The 17,805-nt window shown below is 43.8% G+C and overlaps 1 protein-coding gene across 4 annotated transcripts in view; it reads left to right on the forward strand.

The window, feature by feature from the left end:
- The window catches only part of ralgapa2 (Ral GTPase activating protein catalytic subunit alpha 2), a 91,110-nt gene that overhangs the window by 51,497 nt on the left and 21,808 nt on the right, over nt 1–17,805 (forward strand). For all 4 annotated transcript variants that reach the window (XM_029460122.1, XM_029460125.1, XM_029460124.1 and 1 more), the window contains 7 exons: nt 713–890; nt 2,474–3,308; nt 3,902–3,973; nt 5,553–5,676; nt 5,789–5,944; nt 8,775–8,933; nt 10,487–10,614. In XM_029460122.1, coding sequence (XP_029315982.1) covers nt 713–890; nt 2,474–3,308; nt 3,902–3,973; nt 5,553–5,676; nt 5,789–5,944; nt 8,775–8,933; nt 10,487–10,614 — 1,652 coding nt within the window. The remainder of the gene's footprint in view (nt 1–712; nt 891–2,473; nt 3,309–3,901; nt 3,974–5,552; nt 5,677–5,788; nt 5,945–8,774; nt 8,934–10,486; nt 10,615–17,805) is intronic.

The following is a 17,805-nucleotide window of genomic DNA, read 5'->3' on the forward strand; positions in this document are numbered from 1 at the left end:
CACACAATACTGTTTCAGATGGCAGGGCCAGGCTGCCTCTCAGAGTCTCTCAGCCAAGTTTGAGCGTATGTGTGTACTGAATGGGATTAGCCTTTGCATGGCTTTACCCAAGTTGCTCTATTCTGAATGAGAGGCCCCCCTCATTTACATACATTAGGCATATGTTTTATTCTCATACGCAGCACCTTACCTCCACTCAGATTATACAGTATACAGGTGTGTTTGTGTGTGTGGCTGAGCGTGCATGTTTGTGGTGGGAGCTGAGCACAGGAATAAAGTCTTAATTAAATCAAACAGTGTAAACCTGTCCAATGGCTGTAATCAACTGCCCCAGTGCGCCTTATCTAGCCCTGCCAACGGATGCTCTGCCATCTGTTATGTAGATCGATACACTCACACATCACAGGAGAAATGGATTAGTGGCAATAAAGACCCCTCTTTTCTCTCCTTCTCTCCCTCCCTCCCTCCATCGCCTTATGATGTAAATGGACCATATATTCCCTTTCATGCTCCTGGATCATGTCACCCTAGAGCAGGCCTGCCAGAGTGTCACTGTGCATCGTCTCACCAGACCCCCACCATATCTAACAGGATGGTGTCTTTACACATCAAAGTTCAAGTTCAGTCATCACCTATCACTGTCACTCTGTAGAAAAGCTACCCAGGCACACTTCATCCTAATCCTACCCTTTGGTTTCCTGCTGTTCCTCAGGTGCTGCACTGCTGTGTGTCCGGCTCCAACCTGCACACCCAACAGAGCCACTACCTCCTCAGCCTGTCAGACTTGTCCACTGACTATGACCTCATGTTAGGTCAGGTTAAGAGCTTCGAGCCGCCTCCCTCCCAGACAACCGCCACCGACTTCGGCAACCTGCTCACCGTAGCTGAGGGTAAGGACATGGAGCCCTCCTGACGCCTCTTTTTACTACCCGTTGTGTGCAAGATTGCACTGAGCTGGCAGATAAAACGACGATGGCGATGTATTGGGTGCATGTGTGTGTGTATAAATGAATGTGTGAGGGAGTAAAGACGTTCAGCAGTCGCATCATAGTTTATCCCCAGATGACTATCTCTGGTCACTTTTTTGACACAGTACTTCATTTCATCTCCTACTGTGCTTCCGACAAACCACAGAAAGAAATCCAAAAAAAAAAATAGGATTACAGGGAAGAGCAAAGTCTGAAAAGCTAATCCATTTGGAGCCTCTCCATTAAATGTCAATATCTTATTAAAAGTATGAAAAGGAAATCAACCATCAGAGGGAATGGAATGTTCGCATTAGTACTCAGCCCTAGAGAGAAGACCCATTATGGGTTTTTGATAAGATGTGATTTTTTTGTGACCTTGTGATTCCATTAGGCAATGTATTCCTCTCCGCCTCATGTCCTCAACTTCTGAAAAGTCCTTAAAGCCCAAATACAAAGTGCAGTGTACTGAAACAATGCAAGAAATTTGAACAGTAGCTTTTGCCAGGAAAATGTCACCACACCTGTACTTTCTGGTGCACAGATTCTTAGTAGAAATAACAAAACACTATCAAAAGGGCAAACCAAAGAGAGCCGGCCTAGTTATATTCATGTCCCCACCTCATATTGATCAAGTCACATCAAAGGGCTAGTGCATCTCTAATGCTGCTTGGCCTGCTTTCTAAAGAGCTTTCTCCACTTTGATGGGGATGATGGTATTGATAGCACTGTCACAATGCAAGAGTGCATCTTCTTGTTTTTTCTCACATCAGTGCAATAATAAAGCACAGCATGCCTTTCGCTTGGAAGTAAAAACCTGTGCATTTACATAAATGCAATTCACTAAATAGAGTCCCATTGAGCGGCCTGTGAAGATGGTGGTTCTCATTAGCACTTAGCCAGTGTAAACACTTGTCTATTGTAAGAAGACTCTATGGGCTTTTCAAAGTTGTATCTCATGATTAGATGCTAGATGCTATTAGAGGTGTGCTGGCCAAGCTATTGTGTGAAATGAATAAAGTACACCTATTAGTAATCATAAATGAGATTTCACTTTGTATAAAAACGAGCTAACCGAGATGATAGCATGTCTACACACAAATGTGGGGCTTTTGAGATATGGTTAGTAAAGTGTGCAATTTAATTATTTGATTATTATTAAAGATGGCCCCATGTGCAGCTTTGAGGTCGTTACACACACGTTTTCTTCTTGCGATCAATTTGCGTATGAATCTATTTTTCAAACTTGTTTTTGTAATGAGTACTTTAACACACAACGCTAATATTATGTGACAAAAAAGCGGTTATGGTTCGTGGGTTTAATTGTTATTCGTATTTTTTTGCTTTCACACTGCGAATAAAGGCATCAACCAATCACGTCGTGCGGAACAGACATATTCTAATTGTATTACTGTTTTCAGCCCTGACACAGCACATCACTTTCTCATGCATTTTCCTTCAGAGGTGGTCTCACTGTTTGTATCTCCCTGCCCTCTTTCTTCCACCAGAAAAGCGGCGTCGGAACATGGAGCTGATTCCCCTGACAGCACGGATGGTCATGACACACCTGGTGAACCATCTGGGCCATCATCCACTGAGCGGCGGCCCAGCCCTTCTCCATAGCCTCGTGAGTGAGAACCACGACAACCCGTATGTGGAGTCGTCCGAGCTGTCCTCCGAGGTCTTCAAAAGCCCCAACCTGCAGCTGTTTGTCTTCAATGACAGCACGCTGGTGTCCTACCTACAGATCCCCGCCGAGACCCCCACTGTCGGACAGCCTCCCAAACCTTCCTCCCAAGTGCGCGTTATAGTCCGGGACATCTCGGGCAAATACTCGTGGGATGGCGCAATCCTCTACTGCACGACCCAAGACGACTCTGTTGATGCAGGAGTTTTTAATGCTGTTGATCGCCCGCTTTCTACCACCACTACTGTCGCTCACAGCCGAAACCAGCCCAGCTCTCCGACAAAGGGACCCTACAAAAACCATTGCTCCGTCTCGGACTCCCTGTCTGACTGCTGCGAGGAGGAAGAGGTAGATATTCTGGATACCCTTTTGAAGGACCTGGGCCACAGCAGTCCAGAATGCCTTCCCCAGCCACAACTCAGGCTAAACCAGCCAGCACCCTCACCCCATGGCATGAACATAGAGCAAGAAAGCGCCATCATGGAGGCCATTCTGCGTCAGACTCAGCAGGAGGAAGAGCAAGTGCGGAGGTGGGACGCTGACGTAAGCTTTCGGGCCGCCTGCCAGAGTGAACCCTTCCACCAGGAACCAAAAGCTCCTTTCTACTTCTGCCGGCTGCTGCTTAATGACCTTGGCATGAACTCTTGGGACCGCAGGTACGCTACCAACTGAAACGGGCTACAATCACTTGTCTGGTTTGCACTGTACTCGAAGAAGAAAAAGACAAACAAAAACGGGGGGTTGTAAGAAATCATACAAAAATCTGTTGCTTATTTGCCTTTATGCATTTATTTATCATTCAGTCTGCAAACCACATCTTAAATGTAACCAGTATGAACCAAAGTTACTTCCTTCATCCTCAAAGTAACTTTGCTGTTGGCTCGTTACTCAAAGAGAGAAAGGGCAAAGTTAAAAGCACTGTGGAGTCTAGAGTGTCGTAATCTCCTCTCCACAGGGTAAAAGTGCCCAGCTGTTTTCACCAAGGTCTACCTTGCAGAGCCACATCTTTTGACATGCTTCCCCGTAAATTAAAAGCTTGCACCTCTTAATGGTGACGATGCATCCTGCAAGTAGGAGATTGCTGTTTGCACCTGTGCCTTTTTTTCGCCTTTGGTAATCTTGACTGCAAAACAAAACTTTGGTCTTTGACAATTTGCTAGTTGATTATACCACTTTTCAATTGGCTGTTCAATGATTCCTAAATTGTGTGTTGAAAGTTTAATCTGTTTAAACTGCTTTTGTCAAATAGGAAAAGTTTCCATTTGTTGAAGAAAAACTCCAAACTCTTAAGGGAACTGAAGAACTTGGATTCCAGACAATGGTAATAACTTTATTTATTTATGTGTGTGTGTGTGTGTGTGTGTGTGTGTGTGTGTGTGTGTGCGCGTGCGCGTGCGCGTGTGCGTGCATTACAGTTCATTTAGCTGACTTACAATGTGGATATACTGTAGATAGATATACATATATCTATACTGTGTGTGTGTGTGTGTGTGTATATGTATGTGTGTATATATATATATATATATATATATATATATATATACATACACAGTATATCTATTTATAGATATATATATATATATATATATATATATATATATATACACAGTATATCTATTTATAGATATATACATACACAGTATATCTATTTATAGATATATACATCTATAGATATATATATATATATATATATATATATATATATACATCTATAGATATATATATATATATATATATCTATGTATATGTATATAGAGAGATATATCTATAGATGTATATATCTATAAATATATTTCTATAGATATATATATTTATAGATATATACATCTATAGATATATCTATATATATATGTGTGTGTGTATATATATATATATAGAGATATATCTATAGAGATATATCTATAGATGTATATCTATAGATATATATATTTATAGATATATATATATATATCTATAGATATAAATATATATACATAAATATATATATACATCTATAGATATATACATAAATATATATATACATCTATAGATATATACATAAATATATATATACATCTATAGATATATACATAAATATATATATATATATAAATATAAATATATATATATATATATATAGATAGATGTATATCTATCTATCTATATATATATATACACATCTATACATCTATACATCTATAGATATAGATATATATATAGATGTATGCTCTTCTTCAAACTATCACTGCAGTCATATGGTAAACCTATTTCCACATAAGTGAAATTAACACAAGTAATAAATCATACAGTTACTCCAAGCAGATTATATTGCCCCCTCCCTCCCTTCTTCCCCAATGATCTTTCTAATTTGTATCATCTCCTGTTGATCACAGCCCTGGAAGTCTCCCACTATCACTCTGGCTGTCCTTCTCTAACTCTGTCTCTTTTAGTCCGATCATTAAGTACACCACACTTACTGCTAATGACAGGAGCTTATTAAAGATTTCCCTCAGGACCGGACTTTATTTTAGTTGGGCAATAACAACCTGTGCGCAAGCATGCAAAGTGCCCTAAATCTACCCCAGCATGATGTACTGCCATGGCAACAGTGAAAGTAGACGTGGCATCTGCTGCCATCCTTTTTTAAATCATGTTAGAGCTGGAGAGATAGTGAAAAAGAATTGCAGACAAACTTGTTTTTTTTCACATTCTCCTGAACTCAATTAGACTTACACACACAATTGACCTGGATAAGCAAGGTGTAGGGTTTTGAGTCATTGGACTTGCATTTTAAAGCGTTTTCTACTAAAGTGGCGAAGTAGTGGGAAGCTTTTCAAGTTCTGTTGTGTTTATAAAAATGCTGCTGTGTTGTTGTTGTTGTTGTTCTTTTAATATCAGCTACAATATGTTTTGTTCTGTAGTCGAGAGACACACAAGATTGCTGTATTCTACATTGGAGAGGGCCAAGAGGACAAGTGCTCCATCTTGTCTAACAGCGCGGGCAGCCAGGCCTACGAAGACTTTGTGTCTGGACTGGGATGGGAGGTGCTGACAACCCCACCCTCAAATCAACACATCCTCTGTATCCACAGATACAGCCCAATTATGCACACACACTCAAACTCAGAACACACTAAATTGTACATGTATCCCTCAGGTGGACCTGGCCACACACTGTGGCTTTATGGGTGGCCTCCAGAGGAATGGCAGCACAGGTGTCACAGCTCCTTACTATGCTACCTCCACCGTGGAAGCCATCTTCCACGTCTCCACTCGCATGCCATCTGATTCTAATGATTGCCTCACCAAAAAGGTAATACATTTAAAAAAGTCCAGTTTGTGTTTATGATCTGTGTTATGATAACTTGTGACAATTCCTGCCCGTCCTTTTTGACATTTGGATTATCGTGTTATATATTGTATTAATTGCAGACCTCAAGTCCAGAGTATGTAGGCCATAAGGAGAAAATGCTTTCCTGTTTGATGCAGTGAAATGGCTACACAGTCCTGCCTGGCCATAGCAGTATGTTGTTGTAGCCTTCAGCTCTGTGTTAAGCTGTGATCAGGAGGTGTGACTCCAGAGTGCGGGCATTGATTAGTGACCCTGGCCAGGCAGGCCTGAGAAGTAGAGAGTCGTAGGCGCGTGAGTGAAGAGAGAGCATGTGCCGCTGCGGTAATGACTATGATTCTGCTAGCCCCTGCCCCCCTCCCTGTGTGCTGTGACCAGGGCCTGGATTCAGCCATTAGCTCTCCCTGCAAGGGCAGGCGCCGGCCGGATGCCGGCAGGATCCTTTTATCCAATTCCTGTTGCCGCCACAGGAGCAATCGATTGGGTTCTGCAGTGGGATTCTGAGCTGTAGTGCACCAGTAGCAGTTAGCACGAAGAAATGAGCCGCAAGGCCCCTGCCCGTGCTGCCAATCTTCTCATACAGTACCCTGCTGAGAAGGGAAATTCATCAGGCTCTCCCTATGTCTAACCCCCCTCTTGTCCTCCACAGACCTTCCCCCTCTCCGTTTGACAAATAACCCCCTACTTAATCCAAACTCATCCTGAACCTGTGCAAAAATTAGTTGGCCAGAGAAAAGATTTTGACTGGTTGGCCAGAGTGAGGCGCTGTAGGGGCGGCCGTGCCCAGAGCGGGGTGTGCTACCACTCTTCTTCCATTCATTTCACAGGGAACTTCTGTAATTGCTCACACTCACCTTGCACAGATCTCCACACCGGCCACAGGCTGCACAGAAATTGGCAGTCTGGCTACATGCATGGATGTGTCCGGAAAAAAGAAAGCAGGGCAGGGAGAAGAGAAAGTGGTATGAATAATTGGATTGAGAAATTGGCTTCATCTGTGACCAAGTAGGATGTTTCCCTGTCAATTTAAAAATAACACTTTTAGTCCAGCAGTCACTCACTTTACTGCCTGTAACCATAAAGGCATACTGTGGGGGAGTGACGGATCGGGGAGCTCTCGCTGGGCAGATTGCCTGTTTGAAGACCGTTGAGGGGAGAAAAAAATCCAGCTAAACCCAAAAGAAAAGAGGGAAAACCATGAATTCCTCAATCCAATTGTGGGTTCTAGGGCAGTGCAGGCTGCAGCAGTAGCAGCTGGCTTCAGTAATGTGGTTATAGAAGCGACCTGCAGGGTTGGGGTCAGGCGTGTGTGTGTGTGTGTGTGTGTGTGTGTGTGTGTGTGTGTGTGTGTGTGTGTGTGTGTGTGTGTGTGTGTGTGTGTGTGTGTGTGTGTGTGTGTGTGTGTGTGTGTGTGTGTGTGTGTGTGTGTGTGTGTGTGTGTGTGTGTGTGTGTGTGTCATTCACCCCCCAGGCACCACAGTTTAACTGGGCTGCTGCAGGTTGTTTTCATAAGGAGCCTCTTGTGTTCTGGGGTCCTCTGGTCTGCTGTCTCCATGTGTGTGAGGCCCATTGGCTGGGTGGAAGCTCAATGAGGGCTAATTGGACAAGAGCCTTTGACTTGAATCACATTTTATATAAGAAATCTCAAACATTTGGATGTGATTAACAAGGGAGTAAATAGATTGGAGCAGAAGATAATTGACTAGAGCATCAGCATCCTCATTAAACTTGTGATTAAGCTCATCCAAATGCTAATATCTTAACATTAACGCACATTAACATCCTACTATTGTCTACTGCAAATGCATATTCAACATTTTCTCTGAAATTGTCCCAGTGACTGACCCGGTTGGTACCTGCTGATCCTTGGACAGACAGACTAAACTGGCGAGCTCTAGTAATCATCATGCCGTGGATTTGTTTAAGATTACCGTATTACCATAATTAAGGGCTTATAATAGAATTTGCTAATTGCATTTTTGGTGGCGAGGGCATGTTTCTTAATGGCTCATTAGGCCTACAGTACATTGGCAGATGTTTTCTTCTCCTTTCTTTTCTTCAGTGTCCATGATACACCAGAAAACATCACCGGGCTACCAGCTAATAAGTGATCTACACTTGTCATAGAATATAATGAGACTGTGTCCATCTATTTAACTTTGGATAGGAAAGCTGTTTACCTAGTCACTCAATTTCCTGTCATTTAAGTTTACGTTCCTGTCCTGCCCAGCTTCATTTGAGTTTGAGAATAGACTGGAAATGGGAAGCAATTTAATCTCTGATGGGGGAAAGTCAATTGGATTTGAATTATTTGGTTTTGAAATGCTCAATTTTGTGTCTTCAATTTAATTTTATAATGAAAAAAAGCTATAAAAAGAGTCAAAACCGGAGGCCAGACCTCTAATTTAAACCATTGTTTTCAAAGTCACTTTGCTCCCGCACCTGCTGCAATTATGCTTTATCTTTAGGGTCCATCAACAGTGCTTATAACGGAAAGAAACATTAAATAAGATATAACTGTATGCCGTGATAAAAGCCAGTTACGGCACATTATTTATAGAACATTTACTGATCTGTCAGCAGTAAATAATGTTTGATTATCCCCTTCTACATACCTCTTATACCTCAGTTTGCTCCTCAGCCTTTACGACGTGTCGCCCCAAGCTACTGGCTGGATGAACCCGGTGACGTGCCCTAATCTCACCAAATATGTGTTCTTGTCATCATCACCGTAGAATTGAAACTGACCTGCACTCGCCAGGCACTTGATTAGACTGATTTTGTTTGTTGGCAGCTGCGTCACCTGGGAAATGACGAGATTCACATAGTGTGGTCGGAGCACTCCAGGGACTACCGACGTGGCATCATCCCAACTGACTTTGGAGACGTGCTGATTGTCATCTACCCGATGAAGAACCACATGCACTTCATCCAGATCATGAAGAAACCACAGGTAAACTAAGATGTCAACTATACGCATGCAAACTGATTGGAAGCTTAAATAAGCTTATTTCCTTTCAAACTAACTTGACTTGCCAGGCACATTACACCACTCAGGCTATTTCCAGCACTGCACTAATTTCCCGTCTCTGTTCCTAAAGCAGTTCCTTCTCCTTGCTTCCTATTCAGACTTTGCCCCGGGTTGTATCTGTCTTTTCTCCTGTTATGGTTTCTGTCTAAAGGCTCTCAGTTTCTCCTACTCCAGCTGTGCATTATTACCCACACTGTGGGTATGTGCTCTCAGAGATGGTTGCTGTCCTTTCCTGGCTAGCTTTCATCTTGGCTATTCTGAAGTACTGCACTCAATGTGTGGCCTTGCAGAGGAGATTTAAATGTCTTTGTCTGAGAATGGCTGCCTTCAGATGTTCAGATACATCCACGATATAGTTACTATATGAACATTACTCAGATGAAAATACATTTCCATAATATCATTTGTTCTGTATTCCTCATTGTTAAGGTATTAATTATGTGTCCTTCAAAAAAAGAGAGAGATTGCTGTTGTGTATGACTGTAGTCGGGTGCATTTGTTTCATATGGTGTTAATTATATTACCGTTTTTCCTTATCATGTATTCCTATTCACTCTTTTCCATATAATCTTTACTACCAATATAAATGATCATAGTCCCGATAAATGTTATTCTCTTTGCGGCTCAAAATGATCTATATAGCTAACTGCATTTATTAAGACCTGTGAGAGACTATTTGGATTCATAAATAATACACAAAAACAAGTGTGCATTAAGTTTGAATACTTCAGAGGGTTTCTACACCCTGTCACTGTTCTGCCCCCCCGACCCCGACCCATGCAAGCTGACAAATGTTTCTAAAGCTTTATCTGCCTCCACCTTTTAATGACCTTTGAAATGATCTCCTCTGGTTTCTGATGTTAGTTTACACTGTGTCACACTAGTTTTCTAGCATGTGATTATGAAGTTAATTAGTCTGTATAACTTCAGGTTAAAATCTTTTTATTGTATAATTTGACCGGATATTATACAATCTGAACTACCAAGTGGAAGACAGCAGGACCTTTTGGAGACTTTGACATTCACGTCAACTTCCAGGTCAACGACCATTGAGCTTCAGTGATTAAGGGCCCCCTTCCAATATGCATGAACAGACGCGTGTACCCACACACACTCACACGCTGCCGCTAAAATGCATATTGCCCCTTTGTATTTGTTCGGTAGCTCAATATGAGGGCTTTGTTAAGTATTGATTGTCATTTTAATTTCATTTGCCTAACATTGATTCACATTAGATATGTGTGGTTGTCATGCAAAGTTAGGTAAAAATCCAATTTCAACTTGAACCCTTGCCCTAAACAGATGGAGAAACGGTTAAAAAGAAAGGAACAAAAAGATTTGTAATCAACCTTTTCTAATTTTTTGGGCACTTACATATACAATGACAGGACACTGACCAAATTAACTTTGGATCAATGTGGAAATTTTGATGGCTCATGTTCTTCTTCTTTTTCTTTCTCGCTTAACTTCCCCAGGTTCCTTTCTTCGGGCCTCTGTTCAATGGCGCCATCATCACAGGGACGCTGCTGCCGAGCTTGGTGCGGGCCACCTGTATCAATGCCAGCAGAGCTGTCAAGTCCCGGCTGACTCTCTACCAGAGCTTGTATCCTTTACTCCTCATGCCTTCTGCTTCATTTACTGTTCCCATACAGGCATGGCTTATCAGAGGAATGCCACATGTTCTTAAAAAATGACCATTGATTGCCAATATAGCTGAGAGCATTGGGGTTATCAGCAGATATTTAGCATTGCTTTTATGATTTCATGAGATGTATAACACCGCTGAGCTAAAATGTTCAGCACCACCAGTGGCCCATTTGGGTAAATTCATTGAGACATGTGGCGTGCTTGTCACATCAACCAACGTACACAGCTGAGTGCTGACACTGATCTTTATGGGCTGGCTGATTTACATACAGCTATTAGAGCGGGGCTGTTTCACAGCCTGGAGCAGCATGGGAGGTTGTTTGGGGCTGTTTTGGGCAGGAGCACAGATAATGTGTCATCATCTATCACTACCGTTTTATGGAGCACAGGGAGAGCCAAAATAAAAGTACCCTCAGCAAAAGCATACAAGTGCATACACACACACACACACACACACACACACACACACACACACACACACACACACACACACACACATACTTGTACTCCCTCTCATCCCTCCACCCATCCAACATCCAACAGTGTGCCGTTAAGAGCCTGACTCCAGCTGTAGTTGTCAGTTGGTTTAAAGGGAGTGTAATCACCAATGGAGATGAATTAGCATGTGAATGCCAGCAGCACAGAGTTGGGGGGTGAGATGGGGGGCAGAGTTGGGATGGCCCCTGGAGGGGGAAACCTGATCTCCCTCAACACCCCGCTCCTCCTCGGACAGCATGTACGGCACCGCCCCACCAGAACCACGCTGCCCCTCTGGCGGTTGCTATAGAAACCTCCCCCGAGGAGGTTTCATTTGGGTGGAGGACTAGTTTCTATTGTTTTTAAGACGTTGACATATTTTAAAGAAGTTGTTGTTGTTTTTGAGTTATTACTATGAAGTCCTTGTGTCATAGTCCATTACATAAAAGGCATTTGGCCTCAATTATCCCACAACACAGCCTGCAAATGTTGTTTACTGTTGGGTGTGTGTAAGTATGTGTCTGCCTGTATGCGTTTCACAGTGCATTGCATCCCCTGGCCCCCCGCCCCCCACCCCTATATCAGGCCTTGTCTGCGTGTCCCCGGGGGAATCCTGAGTGACAGATGTCTGTTACCCGACGCCAAGTGAATTAGCCCAGTGTGACTCTGTGCCAGAGGACGGGGGTGTGGGGGGGGGGCAGCCACAGGCCGGCCTGCCTCTGTGAGTAGGGGTGGGAGGGGGGGGACTGGTGTGTGGGACAGTACCGGGCCTGTGCTGGACGACAAAAAGCTTACCTGGCATTCCTTAGCAGAGGAGCAGACCGCACAAAGGCATGATCTATGAGAGGAGATAAGCGCTGCCTCTGGAGTTCTGGCACTGATGGGCTGCCAGGCCTCACGCACTCCAAGAGAGGAGATGAATGAATGTGCCAGGCAGCGCACACTGCCAGCAGGAGTATCTGCATGTCTGTTTTTTCTGCTGTTTGTCTGCCTAGCTTGGAAGCTTCTAAGGGCAGAGGCAATGTATAAACTAACGAATAGCTCAAATGTTACGTGTGGTGTATGCCATGTGGGAGTGATAACCAAGTTTTACACTTTAAGAGAATGTCCTGACTGACGTAATGTCCATCACTGGCATGGACCGTAAACCAAAGTCTTGAGTGGCAGGTGGAGTTACACTTTGATATGCTTTCCATCATTGGATTTGCTGTTGTATTTTCCCTCTCCAGTCGTCATTCTTCCATCTTCTCAGCTTATGCGCCTCTTTATCTTTCACAGGTTGGAACAATGACCCAACCTTTTTTGTATGGCATGTGTTTTTTTTGTGCAAGATGGAAAATCCTCATCCTTAGTTTACCCCTTCACAATACCTTAACAATCCACAGTCTGCTCTCTGCCTGTGAGGCCACTCTCCAAGGTAATTAGTTGAATATTTCTTCAAAGAGAAGCTATATGACCCCTGTGTGTCCAGATAAAAGGCCAGTGTGGCACTGCAGCCCCCTCTCTTGCTCTGTCACAAGGCTCGAGAGGACTCCAGCAGTCTGCCACAACGCTCACAGGATCTCTCAGGCTAATAGGATTTGATATTGAAAAATGACCACCAGCAACATTTTCAGAAAATACACAGATACGCTGTAAGAGTGTTTTTCAGATAGATACACCCCCACCCCCTTGCTGTCTTTCTTTCTTCCTCATCATATCCTCTGCCTACTTTTCCTCTAGCTCTGAACTGTGAGGATTTGTGAAATCCGTGTCGTTGTTTTCTTGTACTTTCTCATTGTCAGTTAGAATTTGTGTCAAATTCTTCTGTCAAGACAAAACCTTGGCCTCATACACATCATATCACAAGCCTCTCACAGACGACTCATAATGTATAATCTATTATTTATATGCCTGATGGAAAATGCAGCTGGTCTGGCTTTGTGTGTTCTAAGTGTATTGTCTGCAACTAGTCCACCATTCACAGCCGAATTTAGAATAATCGAGACCACAAAATGTTCAATGTAAAACTACTTAAGTTTTTAGAAAACACCATCTTTTTTATTCATCAACAACAGAGTAGAGTATATAGATTGTGTTCCTCTATTAATGGTATAGAGTGTAACATATTGGCTTGGAAGACACAATGAGTTTGTTTGTGTCACCTGAACCCAGCCGGTCACTGAATGGCTTTGCTGTCTGCTGCCATTTACTGTAAGATGAAGATCCTTCATCCTGCCACTGCGGAATAATGTCTCCATCCAGAAGATGGGATTCATTTCTCTCTTCAACAAGCACTTGAGTTTGATGTGCCGTCCATCACTCTTTGTGATGGGGGTACTGTTGAGGGTAAAAACTGTGTGTGTGCGTGCGTGCGTGTTGGAGAAACGGCAAGTTTCTAATAGGTGAGACAGTGCAGAACTGACCTTGATTCAGAGACATAGCCTCCCTACTGGACGGAATCAATAGTTTTTGCACACTGCCCTTATCTGAAACACACACACACGCACACACAGATCCATCTCCAGGCAGCGATCAATAACTATAATCTGTTTCTGCCCATCGCCAGTCATGCGAGCCAGGCTTTTAGGTGGTGTGTGTGTGTGTGTCTGTGTGTGTGTCTGTGTCTGTGTGCAGAGAGGGAGGCTTGATCCCAGAATGCTGCTGAAGTCTGTCATGTTCCCTCACAGGCTCGTGTGAGCATATCTACAGTCCCACAGCTCCCCTGAAATCAAAACAAGATGTACATCATTTCAATGGCTGTATACTGAAAACATAATGGATATGATATCCTGTATGCACTCCTTTGTGTGCTGTTGCTGCGCCCCCTCCCTCCGCCCCCCGCCCACAGACGCCATCATAATTATTACAGTCACTGCATTGGCAATGACATATTCTCACACCCCTTCTGAGCAAGTTATTGTCCCACTCTCACTGTTTCTTTGTCCCACGGCGGTGCGTTCTTTTGTATACTGTAAGATTCCTCACCTAGCGGAGATGAAAGTGCGCCTGTATGCATGATGGGATGTCATGAATAGGATCTGCCATGTTAGTGTTGTCTCACATGAATTATTTAGCATCGTTGATAGGTCTAATTTGCCAGCTGTTGTGCCATAACTGTCGGCAGTCTCATAGATAATACTCAGCAGTCTATATCGCTGTGGAACACAGTGCTTGACTGGGCACAGTGAGACGCCAAGCTAGTCATTATATGCTGGTTTCATGTAATGGTCTGAGCTGATGTGAGTATAACTGGCCAACTTCCTGTTTATGGAAAACATGGCTTAGCAACTAGCCTTAGTCCTAGTCCTGAGCCCTAGTCTTATAAGCAACAAATGTGTAATATACAGTAACATTCTTAAAGCGAAGCTTAACTAATCACCTTCACATGTCTTGCAATGTATATTAACTATCTAGTATTACTGGATGTAATGCTTTTAGGTGGAGGCCGTTGTTGGGTGGGTAGGTATTTGGGGGCCGTTTCTGAGTTCATGTCCCTGCTTGGAGTTGGCCAGGGCGGTTTGGGCGGAGGCTGGCATTGGCTTTGATAGAGCAGTTGAGAGTTTACGCAGTATTTGGGGGGCTACACAGAAAGGAGGGGTCTCTCCCCCACTGAATGTTTTAACCTAATCCCATTATCAGTGTAGCGCACTGCCTCCCATTTCTTCCCCCTCCTTATACCCACCCCCTCCCACCCTTCTCTCCAGCTGACCAGCTGTTCCTGCCGGGACTCACGACAATGTCCGATGTGTTCAGATCACTGAGTACCCCCCCCCCCCCCCCCCCAATCTCGAGCACACACACAAATACAGAGTGCAGTCCATACACAACCAAAGCAATTGCTTTGCCCATTGCCGGAGCCCAGGAAGACCTAGAGGGAGGAGGGTGTTAGTTAGGGGAGAAGGGGGAAGCTTTGGGGGTGAGGAGGGGGCAAGCACAGGCCTGTCAAACCAAGAGCCCTGACTCAGGAGGCAGCCCTGCTCGGATGGCATATGGCGTCTAGCTTCATACAACATGCAAAAGTATTCTCTCCCTTCGCACCCCTCCATCCACTCCCCCCTCTCCCTGTCTCCCTCCCCCGCTGCTAATGCAGAATGACTCATAGCATTACTCATTTTTTTTCCCTCCGTCCCCCCCCCCCCCCCCCCCACTTTAGTTCCTCCTCCTCTTGCCACCCAGCCTGTAACAAAAGGCGTCCGCTGCATGGCACCCACACCCTGAAAGCCCTGGGGGCCCAGCCCAGCCCAGCCTGCACTCTGAGGTCTGAGCTTCGTGGGGGCCGCCCCTTTTAAACACAGGTAGAGCAGGCGTGGAACCAGACGGCCAACAGCAGGGACCCAGAGCCCCGCCTGGGGTAGCGTACACACACTGCTGGTGTCAAACTGTTGTGCCTGTTAGTGCGCTTGTGTCTGTATACGGGAGCTGCCTTTTATTTAGTAGAGCCTCTAGTATTCTAAAACCATCAGGCTTTGGCTGCATTGCTAAGCACCATGTGTCCTATCTGTTTCTACCTGTCACCTGTATGACAAATAAGTGCTGTCTGTTATTGGTAGAATAATAGAAGTGCTCCCTGCAAGTATATTTTGAGTCCATTTGGGTTAATTAAACTTTTTCCTCATTTTGATTTTTTTTTCCTATTCTTGATTATGAACTATTAATGAAGCATTTCATGGTGTCAGGCAGCTTATAACAGCTTAATAACAAAAAGGTTATACAGTTCATCAAACAATATTTGTTCAACCAGCACTGCATAGTGTAGTGTAACCCAAAAAATGTCATGCTCTGTGTATTTTTAAACTTGAACCCCCCACCCTCAAGCCCCTCCCATTCTCTCTCCGTCTGTTATGCATTCATGTCTGACATCTGTGTGTTTGTGAGCGGCAAAGTGAAAGCCAGCAAGACGTGGTGTTTTGCGTGGGGTTGTCTTCTCTGTCCCAACCCCATCTCAGGCTTTCGGTATCCGGTTGAATATCATAAACGAGAACACAACACAATTGTTTAAATGATTTGCTGTATTTTTGACAACAGCTTGGCCTATATCAACTTTTATATCAGTATTTTCTGTACATTCTTGAATAATGTTTCACTAACGTCAAATTGAACTCACCATACGGACCTTTTTTTTGTTTCATTGTTCACATGTAAACAAAAGTATACATCCACAAAGTACGTAGAAAATTCACATTTAGGTCCTTTTGTGCTCGTTTCTAAAGGCCAGGCATTAACATTATAAAAGAAAAAGTCCTATATTTTAAACACAAGGGCACAAGCACTGTGCTTAATACACATAATGGGTTATTAATTTGATATAGTTTCTTACCATTTTCAATTTGACCATTATGACAAAAATATTGTTACGGCTGCCGCTGAAGATAAGTCTCCTAGTTCTACTAATTTAAGGCTGAATAGAATACATTCCCACAGATTGAACAGGCAAAGGGAATAGCATGACTTTTATTGCATTTATTATATTTTGCATACACTTGAACATTAGGCCTTACACTGAGTAATCATCTCAAATTGGCTCTTAATATGTAAAGGAATGACTGGCTGTGTCGGTTTGTGTGTTAACACTCATCAAGACCATACCCTTGGAAAGTCTGCCAAAAAACCTCCAAATGTCCTCGCTAAATATCAACAAAAATAAGATTGCTGTAATGCCTTTCTTGCTAAGAGGTCAGTGGTCTCTGTCCATCAGCCAGAACACCCTGACCCCAGTGTCACCACTGGAGTGCATCGCCGTGAAGAAGACATGTTCATTGTGATTGATGTGTAGCGCTGCTTCCAGCACGGGTGTAAAAACCTGTCTGTCTGCTTTAAGTGATAAGCATCCAGCTAGCCATTCCATCTGTTCCCCCTAGCCCTGTTTAATTAATGAACTTTCTTTCTCCGCCCCGTTGCCAGCCAGCACAACACTAAAGCAAAAGCTGTTAGCCCTCTCAGGTTATCCAAATGGATGTGTGTTCTTGTCGTCGTCGTCGCCCCCCCCCCCCCCCCCCCCCTCAATGGGTGCGTTCTCATTGATTAGTTATGTTTTGTTTCCCCCTCTTTGTCTCAGGGTTCTTGAAGGGAGGGTTAATGAGCTTTCCTGGCAAGCTGTAGCGCTTGGAATCCGGGGATAAATGGGAATAATTTTGTTGTGTTTTTTTTGTTTTGTTTTTTTGTGATGGGGCTTGGCAGAGATGTGAAGCCTCGTGCCACTTTGTGTGTTTGTGTGCTATGAGTGTGTATGTGAATGATGATGCGTGTTTGTTTGGATGTGTATGAATGGCTTTGAGGCGGGGTGTATTGCATTTCATCCCTGCTGGTCCATTATTCCTCCTCTGAAGCTGGGAATCTGGAACACTCTTTAACAGTTGTGTCTGTCACTATTCATCTTTCAGACATCTCAGCACAACTCTTGTCCTGTCCTCCTTTTACCACCAAGTACTTTCTCCCTTCCTTTATGTCCCTTCTTCCTTCCGTGTCTCTTGTTACAAGGCAGTGGACAGCCCTTTGTCCAGCTAAAGCTGCCCTCTTTTGTTTGCGCGGCCTTTTTTATCCTTGTGCTAATCGCCATGGTCGTGTGCCTGAGTTGGACCCCATATTTCACGCTCGGCTCTCCTTTGTTTGACACACCGCCCCTGATAAGAATCCCAATTCTAGGGCCTCTCTGATATTGAAATCCAACAGCGGCGTAGAAAGAGCCTTC

The sequence above is a fragment of the Cottoperca gobio genome, chromosome 22 (assembly GCF_900634415.1).
Source record: "Cottoperca gobio chromosome 22, fCotGob3.1, whole genome shotgun sequence".
Lineage (NCBI taxonomy): Eukaryota > Metazoa > Chordata > Actinopteri > Perciformes > Bovichtidae > Cottoperca > Cottoperca gobio.